This window comes from Meleagris gallopavo, chromosome 7, assembly GCF_905368555.1.
Source record: "Meleagris gallopavo chromosome 7, MGAL_WU_HG_1.1, whole genome shotgun sequence".
Taxonomy (NCBI): domain Eukaryota; kingdom Metazoa; phylum Chordata; class Aves; order Galliformes; family Phasianidae; genus Meleagris; species Meleagris gallopavo.
Window position 1 is genome coordinate 30,066,614 of NC_139410.1, and position 12,131 is coordinate 30,078,744.

Here is a 12,131-nt window from a genome sequence, read left to right on the forward strand (position 1 = left end):
AAAATGCATCCAATTGAGGAAGTGGCTTTGTTTATGCCCTTCACACTCAGAAGCAAACGGTGCTCTTTGATGTATCTGCAGTACTCTACTGACTATAGCTGTAGCCCAGAAAGTAGAATTTCTTGATTTTTTTCCTTTTTTTTTTTTAATTGAAAAAGATTAAGTGAATCAGGAAAACACACTTAAGCACAGCCAGGAAATCATGGATCTTTTTTAGTAATAGCACAGAAGGCAAACAACACTGAGAACTAGTGCTAATGTAATTACAAAGGAAAAAGACAATACTTTCCTTTCCCTGAGAGGAAAACTAAGTATGAAAGTTGAGGAAATAATTCAAATTACAATGTTCATTCTAAATCAGCAGTTGCATTGCATATCAGAAATTATAAAGCAAAGTACATTTCACAGGCTTCTCCATGAAAAGTAGTTTGGTTAGCTTTATTTAAACTCTTGGATGACATGGTTGTTTAGCTGTGACTGCAATATGAGCTAGCTGAACCATTTCTGAAAACTTTTTTAGACTTGCATTTGGTAGAGCTTTCCTGCTTTCTAGAGCATTGGTAACAAAAGGATTCCTCTCTGGTATCCTCAGGTGGTGGCACATCTAACTGTTCTTCAGCTTGTTGCATATAAACATAAGCTGGTGACCACTTGGGTATGAGAGCATCAATTAGTATTTACTTAGTGCTATTAATTCCAGTGGTCCTATTTATTTATTTATCTCAGACACCACCATCTAGATGAATATATCAATCTCAGATGTCCCCGTGGGGTATTCACTTGAAAAGCATGAGTTTTTTATATCAGTAGCTTCAGAAGTTCATTCCATCTGTTCTTCCTGGACCACATTTACACTTCTGGTATCTGTCTGGTTGCTCAAACTGTACAAGAGTGACACTTGTCCTGAAACAAGCTTAATAGAGTCTCTATTATTGGGAGGAAAATGAAAACTCTATTTTACTTATTCTCAGGTTTGGGAAAATATTTATTTATTGTTATATTTGATAGAACATCTCTATGCAAGGTAAATGCATGCTGTTAATTCCAGAATCGCAATTTTAATGTATTGAGAAAATAATGATATCATTTGAAAGGTAGTAGGTTTTTTTAATTATTATTTTTTTCTGGAACACCACTTTGCTTCCAAACTTTAGCATTTTTTAGAAACCTGGAAATAAATGAGAATTTGTTAAGGCTTAGCTTATGTGGCAAAGAGCACAGGAGTGGCCAGGAATTTGGCACAAGATGCACTGTTTGCTTTCACCACTGTGTGGTTCATCAGAACTCCTGCTGGGCTAGTAGTCACAGAGCAATGCAGTGTGCTGCCAAAAGCATCAGCAGCCCTGGCCACCTCTGCATTATAAACTGCAGTGACATAACTGTGATGGCAGAGGCAGATCTAATAGAGAGACCAACTGGTGAGCATCATCCTGAGTTTTTGCAACCGTAAAGCTTCCATAGCAATTTGATAGCTTCGGTCTTGGAAGCGTCAGATGCATCAGTACTGTGCTACATCTGGACTAAAAAACCTTATTTCTTTGCAAGACTAAACTGACTCAGACATTGACCAGCATTGGCTCTGCTGTTTGTCTAAAAAGAAGCTCTTTCAGTTGTTTCTGCAAAGGGTTTTGAATAATAAAATTTAATAGTTGGAAAATAATGTATTTAATGATCAATACACTAGCACTGCTGTCATTACCTTTGTACGATAAGGGCAGAGCTGTCACTACCCTTTTACAATTCCCTTTCACTCTATTGTCACTACACTTTCATAATAACGGTAGTGAAGCAATGGAACAGGATGCTCTGTCCCTGGAGATATTCAAGGTCAGCCTGGACTGGGCTCTGAGCACCCTGACCTGGCTGTCGATGTCCCTGTTCATTGCAGGGGATTTGGATTAGATGACCTTTAAAGGACCCTCCCAACTCAAACGATTCTATGATTCTATTCTATGATCTCATCTTGAGCTGATGTCATCTCTAAACTGGAGATCTGTGTGCCTCTGCTCTTGCACTCTGTAGATATACCTAAGTGAAATGCCAACATCGCAACCCAGCCAGCTGTGCAAACCCTTGTCTGGATTGCATCGTAGTTGGTGTTTGAGAACAGGGGATCATAATGTCACCCACTCCCTGAATACATTCTTGTTAAGGGCTTTACTGGTGTAACCGTGGTGGACATGTCCTCCTGGTGTAGCTCTGTTATGTTCTCCAGCATTTGCCTCACAGAAATAACACCCATTGTGTAGTATTCTGAGAACTACATATGGAAATTGCTGCATAGATACTGTCATTAGGAGAGAGGTGATAACCATTGTTTTTATTCCCCACAGAAGGGAAGCCTTTCACTTCCACTAAATTCTGAGTTCTCTGGAGCTCCAGCAGAGCATTAAGTTCTGTGAAGAGCAGGCTAATTCGATAGAAAAGGTTTAATCATTTAATACCACACAAAAAATAGAACCACCGCCTCCTGCATCCTCTCCAAACATGTCATTTCCAAGCAGATCTGCGATGGCAGTCCCAAAGGAGCGGGGCAGCAGCAGCAGGACTGAAGGACAGCCTGTCGCTAAGCAACCAACGTACACAGGCTGCTCAGCACTCATTTCATTTGCAAAGGGACGTGTTCTTCGAGCACTTCATTTTCACTGCTGGGCACGACGAGTTTCCCACTGGCTTTCCAGCACTGTGCATGTATAAAATAGCCATTTTTCACAACCAAATGTGCAATTTAAAGAGCAGATGCCAGAGAAGAACATGCAGAATTGTAAGGATTGGAAAATTGGCACAAGTATTTCAGGACTTTCTGATGTCAAACTCCTGAATTTGCCTCTTTATTTCAGTGTTCATCATACCTGCAAAGGGGCTGTCTTGGTATGGGCTGCTGGATGTAGAGCATCACTGTCTGCAGTTTACCCATGTTTATTGATGTACCCTCTTGTGAAGAGTGCTCTATCATGGTTTTCACAAACATGGGGAAATACATTCTCTCTGATTAAAATAAAAGGCAGAATTGGACCCCAGTTCCCAGTATGAAGATTCCAAATCTCAAATTCTGTAATTCTTTCAGAAGAACAGCTACATAGTTTTAGAAAATGAGCATTGAGTGCAGTACATCTAACATCGCTTTCAATTAGTGCTGGTCCCTATAGTGACATAAAGCCCTATAGCTCTGTTAGACTTATGTCTGACTATCTAAAATCAGCTCTGGCCTAATTAGTCCCCTAAAATAGTTCCCTAAAAGGGAAGTTTATCATAATGAAGAATGCATTTCAGTTGGTAAAGGACACTAAATGGATGTTTTACTATATGAGATCTAAAAGACACTAGTGCCATAAGGATACTGAGGCAGGTGGGACAAGTTATTGTAACATATGTTCCTTCCTAATGTATGTAGGAGGCCTCTTTTGGCTGGGAAGATGTCTGTACACATATCAGTTCTCATCTCTAGCAGATGTAGCAAGTACATTCATTGACTGATATGTTTTGTGGTTTTTTTCCAACTCTTTGCACTGGGTCTGGCTGGGCTTGAGCTAACTTTCCCTACAGCAGTCCATACAGTGCTGTGCTTTGCACTTGCAGCGCAGTGTCGATATCTCACCCATGTGGCTCCTACTGTGCTGGCACAGCATCAAGGCTGCCTTTCCACAGCCAGTATTGAGGCCCTGCTTCCTAAGAAGTGGCTGAGCATCACTTACCAATTGGTAACATAAAAATAGGTTATTTCTTCTTTAGCTTCAATGCAGCCTTTCCTTTCTTTAAATTTTTCCTTTCATCAAAATGCTCCTATCTCAAACCTGCAAGCACCTCTTGTCTTGCTTTTTCTGCACCTCCTTTTCCCTTTTTTCTCTTTCCTCCTATTCTCCCTATCCTCCACCCTGCTGAGGAGAGGGAGTGAGAGAGCACCTGTGTGGGACACTGCTGCCTATCCATGTTAAGCCACAGCATTTTGTCATCTCATCCAAATGCTCTAGGACGTAAATTCTTTGTGGGTAGCCCAAGAGTGAGTATAGTTCAGAGACAGACAGCTAACAGGTTGTATAGATCCACAAATGATAGAATATGTATTTCTGTTGGCCCAGACATTCTGCATGTGAAAGTTTCCATTCACTCAGGACCTTCTGCCTGGAAGCACAGTGAATTTAAGCTCCTCTCCTTCTGCCTAGGGCAGTCTGATAAATCTATCAGATTCTCTGGCTCCTGTTGGCAATTCCTGCACCTCCGCATCACACTCCAGAAATTCCCAACCAAATGGAGATATATAGCAAGGCTGTGCTAAAAGGCATCACATTGCATTAGGGTACAAATGCCACAGAGACTGAGACACATGTCATTCTTCTGTTATAAGACAGACTGTCTAAAATATTAGTCAAAATATTCAATCTTTCAAACCCATGCATTCAAAGCGGGATGCAAGAGTAACAGAAGATGCTCTTGTCTGTAGCCAGTGCTGGTCCTTCTGCTGCTGATCTAATGGATCATGATGGATAAAGGCATGTCTTAATGTCCCTGAGATCAACTTCAAACAGATACATTTTTTGCGTTTGACTGATGTGGTTTCCAAGTGAAGTTTGCTGTTAAATGAAATGCACTGTGGGAGCAGGCACTGTTTGCAAGCTAAGCTGTGTCTTGGGAGCAGCAACTAGCAGCCACAACTTTTTTTAGAGATGAAAAAATAAAGCACTTTTTGAAGAAATGCTGACCTCTGCAGCCACTGTGACTTAAGAGAAGAAACTATGTGTTGGACACTCTAAACACGTCTTCCTGCTCCTCTCCTTCACTAGTCCTTCTGCTTTCTATGCTTAAGTGGGGAATTGTCTTCCAAAGATATCTTCATTCAGTAATATCATATTATTACAACATATCTAATAATATAATCAACACTTCTTCCTTATCTCTGCAATTGTTTGTACAAGCATCTAGCTTGCCAACAGACTAATGTTATAGTACTATATTGTATAGCATAGCTGTCACACCTGGGAGCAAGAGAGCAAATTCACTGCTTGCCCTGACAGCCAGGTCATGAACAGACTGGTTTTGATTTTGGTACAAAAATAATTACTATTTTCAATCCCATTTCATTTACCTGTGAAAATGAATCATTACTACTTAATGTAGGATATACTCTCCAAAAGCATCTGCTTCCTATTTCTTATCATGTTCAGTCTTCAGCAACCCCAAGTTGCAGAGATGCGGGCTATCAAGTGAGCAACCAACTGTGTTACAGTTGACTTGAAGAATGCCCAGGTTAACTGAGTGAATCAAAAGCAGACTTTCTGAATGAGGGAAAACACAACAAAGCATGGAAATGCACTAGAAACCTTTTTTTCTTTTTTTTTTTAAATTGAGACCGAACAAAATAACAAAGTCAGAAAATGGTTGAAACAAAATGGAAAACCTGTTTTTCTAGTTGCTTGATTTCAGGTTGAAAGATTTGCAGCAAAATGTAGTTTTGAAAAATCAGCAGTTTTCAGTAGAAACAAATTAATCAAGAAAGGGTTAACCAACTTTAGCAAGAAGACACCACGTGAGCAGCCTACACCGAAGTACAACTATACCAGAAATAAATTACAGAGAAAAACTGCAGCATGAATGAAGGTCAACGGTATCTTGAGGAAAGAAGTCTAATATTAAATTGCATAAAGAGTGAAACAGAAGTTGTAATTACACAGAAAAAATTGAGGTAGATCCAGTTAAGCTTCACTTAGAATGCAGAAACCACTTGCCATATCAGCCAGAGCGCTCCAATAGCCTTAATTACTAAAGTAAGCTGAGCCATTCTCCTGCCTGATATTGAGCCAGCTTGAAAGGCTCCGAGCAGCAGCATGTACAAATGCCCAGCTTAAACCAATCATCAGAGGGAAGGAATTAAATGCAGAGCATAGATTTGACTATAATTTGGTATTTCTGTTAATTTTTTAAAGTTACTTCTAAGAAAATGAAAAGGAAGGAAAAGAGAATAGATGAGGACTGCCTACCACGTATGTATTATGTGCTCACTACAAATTATGCAAGAACCTAAGAGAGAGAAAGGAGGAAATTGAAATCAGCCTGTTTAATATGTTTATTCTAATTCAATTTCATTGAATGATTTTCAGCTTGTAAAGCTGAGCTTACATTTTAGACTCTAGGTAAAATAAATCTCTTTATACTGCCAATATAAACATACACTCCTCCCTTTGCCCTCAGCCAGCTGTAGTTGATGCAATAACATGGACTTTCTTCTAGAAGCCTTTGTTCTTTTGCACAGCCACTCCTCTGGGATCTGGGCTCCCTGGTTGGTTACTGTACTGGGTTCTCGTGACCCACAGCAGGTGGATCTGAGCAGCAGCTGAAGTTAATAAGCTGTCGAACCAGGACAAGGAGGATAGTGGCAATTACACAGCAAACTGTGAAACAGTATTTCTCCTTTAATACTTCCAAAATGAAAATTGATATTCATAGCCACATTCTACCTAAGGAATGGCCTGACCTGAAAAAGGTAATAAGGGTTTAGATATTCAGTGCCTTATGTTAGCAGCAGCCATTGGTAGCAGCGTGATTTTTAAAAGATCATTGAATGAAGGGCTCTATTATAAGTACTTGTTTTCAGTAGGTTTTTATCTAATTGGATCTTTGTTTTTTCAGATATAAGATATTTGTAAAACATTACTATGCAAAGCAAGAGTCCCCATAAGGAAAAGATGGAAAACTGTGCTGTGTTCCCCTCTAGTTTCTCTAGTTAGACTGGTGTCATTTTTATATTTTTGCTTGGTTTTGGTTGTTGATTTTTTTTGGTGTTTTTTTTTTTTTTTGAGACCTAAAACTATATATTGCTGAAGCATAAATTCCATTTCTTGATGAAACCAGAGCTGTCAGATTCCCAAATGGTGTTCACTTCTAATTTAAATGGAGAAATAAGCAAATGTTAGACAAGATTAACGTTACTTAGAACAAAAGTCATTCATATCTTGTGCCCAGAGGCATGAGAGCCATTCACTTCAATAGGTCTTTGGTAACTCCAACTATGGCTAACTGATGATTATGATTATTTTACTATTTTCAGTTGCTGGAAAGAAGCAGCATACTGTATTACAGATACAAATCTCAGTTGTCACAGCAGTGAAGCTATAAGTCAACTTGTCTTAACTCGGAATTTTTGCATGGTGCACTATTATTAGCATTCAACAGCATGAATGTATTCTTGCTAGTAGCAATTTTATGATCCTGTGAAAAGTATTTGAGAATGGAAAGTGTCATTTAGGCTTTCATGTAGTAATTCTGCTACTTTACTTACTTCAGGTTATCAAAAGCAATGTACTCATCTGGTTCTGAGTTAGGTTGTAGAGTTGTTGCCTGAATAATTATTATCAAAATTGAATATAAAGATGGATGACTGCTTTTGGATTCGTAAGATATCACATCTTCAAAGCTGCAAAGGGTACTGAAAAGATCTCATGATGAAATTCTATTTATATATTGCTTATACTTACAAAATTAAAAATTGCTTTCAGAATTCTAGGATAGGTATTTTTTGTAACTCCTTAATGTTTTCATTAATGAAATCAGACTAGAGAAGGCGAGAGCTGCATTGTTGCTTCTTCTCTTATTGGAATTCTGTGTTGGCAGCAGCTTGAATGAACATTGGCAGTGTCTGCCAGTGGTATGGAACCAGCTGATTTCATTGTGCCTGTCAGTGACCACAAAAGAACACCATTATTTCAGCTATGCTCTTAGGCATCTGACACACTAACTGACACTGTTTTACACTGTACATCTCTTTTACTTTAATATTTTGAGGCTGATGATGGCAGATTCTCAGGTAAGCATTTCATAAGCATGAGCTCTGTCTACAATTTCAAACGTGACAGTCCAGTATCAGGTGTTAGCCAGAGAGCAGCTGGAAGACTAAAACAACAGCTCAGAAAAAACTATTGAGATAATCTAAAATTAAGAATACACATGAGATTATTTCTTCATTAGGAGTAAAGAGTAATATTATTATGCATAAAACCTCCTGGAAGGGAATGTTTCTTTCCTCTAGGAAGGGCTTTATAAATATTCATATTTCTTATTTATAATTACAAGAGCTCCTCGATGACAAAACCATATACACTGGATAATGCAGATGAGATGGCAGGTATCTTTTAGAACAAATATGCCTGGTTTAAATGGGTAGGGATTTGAATATCCAGTCTGCAAAGAAACACTACTTTTGCTTGGTTCATATTTTTATTTCTTTTTTGCTCAAAATCCTTTATTTAAAACAATACCTTTATTCTGATCTTAAATGATTTAAATGTTTTCTGTCTACATATAAATCAGAAGGACAATATATTCACTGAGATGAAATCACCTCGAGAATCCCTTGATGCTCATGGATGTATGTCAAGGATGAGATCAGAGCTGTTACCCCCGAGGTCAGCTGTAGGCCAATGCTGCATTTATTTAAATGCTGATTAAAGAGGTTGATACCAAACTTTTAAAAGTTAATTTCTGCCTGTTTGCTTTTGTTACCTCAGTTCTAAAGTCTGAGCTTTTTAAAGGTTTATCAATGAACCCAGAATAGAAAACAACTCTCAGAATTCCCTGGAGCTGTCTGAAAATTCAAGCCATTAACAGAGCTCTATACATTTCATGTGTAGAAGGCCAATTAGGCAACCCTAGTGTGCACACATAGTGCTACACTTCTTTCTATTTTCTAGCCTGATAAATACTAAATCCTGAATCTATGACTGAAACATTCTATTAAGAAGATAATTATTTAAGAATTTAGGAGGCCATAATACATATAAAAATGAACAGAAATTAATGAAATTCTTCAGTAAGGATTATCAATGCACGCAGCTGAAAGGTAAAAAGAAGGAAAGGAGTACAAACACAGAGCAGTGAGTTTCCCTATTGCCTACAAGTTTCCTGAGCACCTCTAAGGGACTCATTTTCTGCACAACTTGTAGCTGAAACTAACATGGAGCTAGCTCTCATTAGATGTCATACCATTTTTCATAAATTTTAATACCTTACATATGTAAGTATATATATAAAGCTATAAATAATTAGATTTAAATAAAATGTACCTCTGGCTGAATTCAGGAGGCCTGGCTCTGCACATCTACTGTGGGAAAGATGATGGTAGTTTCATATCGATTTTTTTTTTTTTTTTTTTTTAATCACACTGGACTCTATTCACATTGTTTACTCTTCAGTGAGAGAAATCTCTGCTTCTACTTTGTTTCCTTTGAAATAGGAAAACATAGGAATAAAAATAGGAATTCTGAGCACTCTTTTCAGTTTATGCTACTTAATTATTCCTAACCTTTTAATTAATGAAAATGAAACAAATAAGCTTCATTTGTGTTGTGTTTTAAAAATTGAATCTCTAGAAGAATCAGTGAGCATCTAAGCTTCTCCTTTCAGCTTCTCTCGGCTGTTTAAATATTAATAGAGAGAGACTGACCTTCAGTACTGCTGCTGAATCATGGAAGCTGAAAAGTGGAATCAATACGTTTTTGTGCTAATGATTAACTGATTACACTTTGTTAGGATTGGAAAATTGTCACTCAGTTTTTACACTGCCCATGTTTGATACAACTTTTTTTTCAGAGTTAAAAAATTATTCCAATTAAGACCTGAATGAGGTATGCAACTTTAAGCACTTTGAAATCAGTTTTAATACTTGAAAGCGTTGTTGAACTGGAAGCTAAAAGTTCAGGTTTACAAATAGAAGTGGTACAGCCTGGTTAAGCTTTCCCACTTCTGCTGATGTCAGTGGAGCTGCTTACACTTAGTACGTGCTTGAGTATATCTCCTGAATAAGGAGACTGCTGGGCTGTGAGAACTGACATTGTCATGACTATCACAGACTGCTAACTGGTCATTGCCTTTCTCTTCTTTTACAGAGATATGGATATGGTGGATGGGTACAGCTGGATCATCACTGCAAGGTTTGGGCTGTTTGCTGCTCTATGCCGGTCTTGTGTTGTAATCAGGAATAAAAACTCCCAGGAAATCCATTAAAAAGCAAAGTAGCAATAAAAAGCAAAGTAGCAGGCTGAGTCTTAGACAGAGATTTATCTATAGGTCTATATTTATGAATTAATATCACTCAAAGTCCTAATATGCCTCTGTAGAACTTGCTTAAGACATGAAACAGTACATAGTCAGGTTACATTCTCTGGTAGAAACCACTATCAGCTTCTTGTCGTAGTATCACCTGACCACTTGGAATGGATAGCTCTTAGGAGTTGTTTTTACTAAGACATGCCAACGTAAAGTAGATAACACAGAATTCTTTTAGATAAATGTGATCGTCTATATGAGAAGCAAAAACAAAGGGAACTGGTATTTTAATAGGAGAAATAAGAATTTAATCATGGAAACAACTTCAAAGAGGAATACTAACTTCTGTAATGTTATGATGACAAGGAGAACAAACATTAGTTTCACTAATCAAGAACAATAGGAACAATACAAAGATTCTGGAAGTGTCTACTCCTTCCAAGCTAATAATACCCACTATTGTTCAGTAATATGCAAGGTTATGCCAACAAATGCCTAACAGCCTTTGATGAAAGAGGGCCACAAGATATGAAGGTTGGGACCAAGAATGAGGAGCAAACAAATACTATCCTGCAATTTCAGATCTCAGCCTAAGCAGGCATGGGAGGAGAGAACAAGCCACCTGCTGAATCAAAGTGTGGATGGCACAGCTTCTGAGATTCTGGTAGGTGCAGGAAGGGGAGACTCAGAGACAGTTTTAGCAGCTTAGCTGTTTGTTACGTGCTAAACCTCCCTGCTAAAAACAGCTCACAGAGGAACTCTGTGGCAAGTCAATAATAGCCTTATATTCTCTGCAGAGAACTCTGCCTAGCCTACTTCTGCCTCAAAACGTTGCATGAAAAAAGTGCATGGCAAAATAAAGTCCTGGTCAGACATGAAGCTAGGGAAGTTAACTCTGAAGATTTTTTAGATTTTTTTTTTTTTAAAAGGTAAGCCTTAAGCTTCAATGAAAGAAAATAATTACATGCATGTTTTAAGAAGAGCACTTTGGGATGGAACTGAATAGCTAAGTGATGCAGTAATTTTAAATGTGTGTAGCTCACTGAACCAAATCAGCCTCCTGGACTTGATTCTTAAATCTCTCTCTCTCTTAATGTTCAAATAAATTAATTAAGGTCTTAAATATTAGATAATGTTAAGAATAGCACAGCACAGCTCCAGCAGCCATTGCTTTGGAAGCTGAAAAATTTCTTCATGATCTATGTTGCATTCTCACTACTGCAAAAAACTTCTCACCAGCTGATGTGTCTGAGTAATTTCTTATTTAAAAAATGTGAGGTGCAGATTAGTGGCAGTGTCTGGAGGCAATAACTATATGACTGATTTTCCAGTCATGCTGTTGTTGGGCCAGATCTTTCTGTGCTGACAGACATGAGCACGAATCTATTCAGACGATCACATTCTGCTTTCCTTCATAATCAAGTCTATTGTTGCTCACGTGCAATGCTGTGAGTTTAGCCTTGACTTGTAGGATGTTTTTCTTCACAAAGAATCAGTTAATGCAAAGGAAAATAGGAAACTGTTCAGTGAACTCTCTAATGAGAACAACACAGGGCTTATTAAAACCTTCCTATATTGCAAACCCTGCTGCAGCATTCAGAGAACTGCTGTTCATCTCAGCATTTATGTATGAGCACTGTCAAGGTTCCTGGTGAAATTGCAATCTGTCCAACTCTGTTTTCAATATTAGCAGAAGGAGATATATATGAGTTCAGCTGCTTTGCTTTAGCTTTGCCTGAGGAAAGAATTAAAATTCACCTGTGTTCACAGAAATACTGCCAGCAGAAAACCAGTATAGGCCACACGACCTATTTGTATGTGATACAGCTCAGTTCTACTGTCTCTGTTCTCTCTACTCACACCCCAAAAATACTTTTCCATTTATTAGGCAATCTGCAGCATTGGGCTGATCTTTATTTTATTAATGTAATGGACTGTATGGCTAGAGTAAAACTTTCTGTCAGGTTGGAAAATCAATTTTACAAGAACTTGAAGTATATTACCAGAGGATTAGGATTATGGAGTTGTTATTACTGACTGCAGTATTTCAAGTCTTTTTCACAAACTGTGATACAGCTAACAGGTAACTTGACATT

The 12,131-nt window shown here is 38.0% G+C and overlaps 1 protein-coding gene across 6 annotated transcripts in view; it reads left to right on the forward strand.

Moving 5' to 3' along the window:
- The window catches only part of ACMSD (aminocarboxymuconate semialdehyde decarboxylase), a 38,534-nt gene that overhangs the window by 11,495 nt on the left and 14,908 nt on the right, over positions 1-12,131 (forward strand). For 2 of the 6 annotated variants that reach the window (XM_085228773.1, XM_085228772.1), the window contains exon 3: positions 9,876-9,920. In XM_085228773.1, the coding sequence (XP_085084899.1) occupies positions 9,876-9,920 (45 nt within the window). Of the gene's footprint in view, positions 1-6,299; positions 6,479-9,511; positions 9,615-9,875; positions 9,921-10,566; positions 10,700-12,131 lie in introns of those variants that run through there. The other 4 variants (XM_010714056.4, XM_010714058.4, XM_085228774.1 and 1 more) reach the window with 4 other exon arrangements.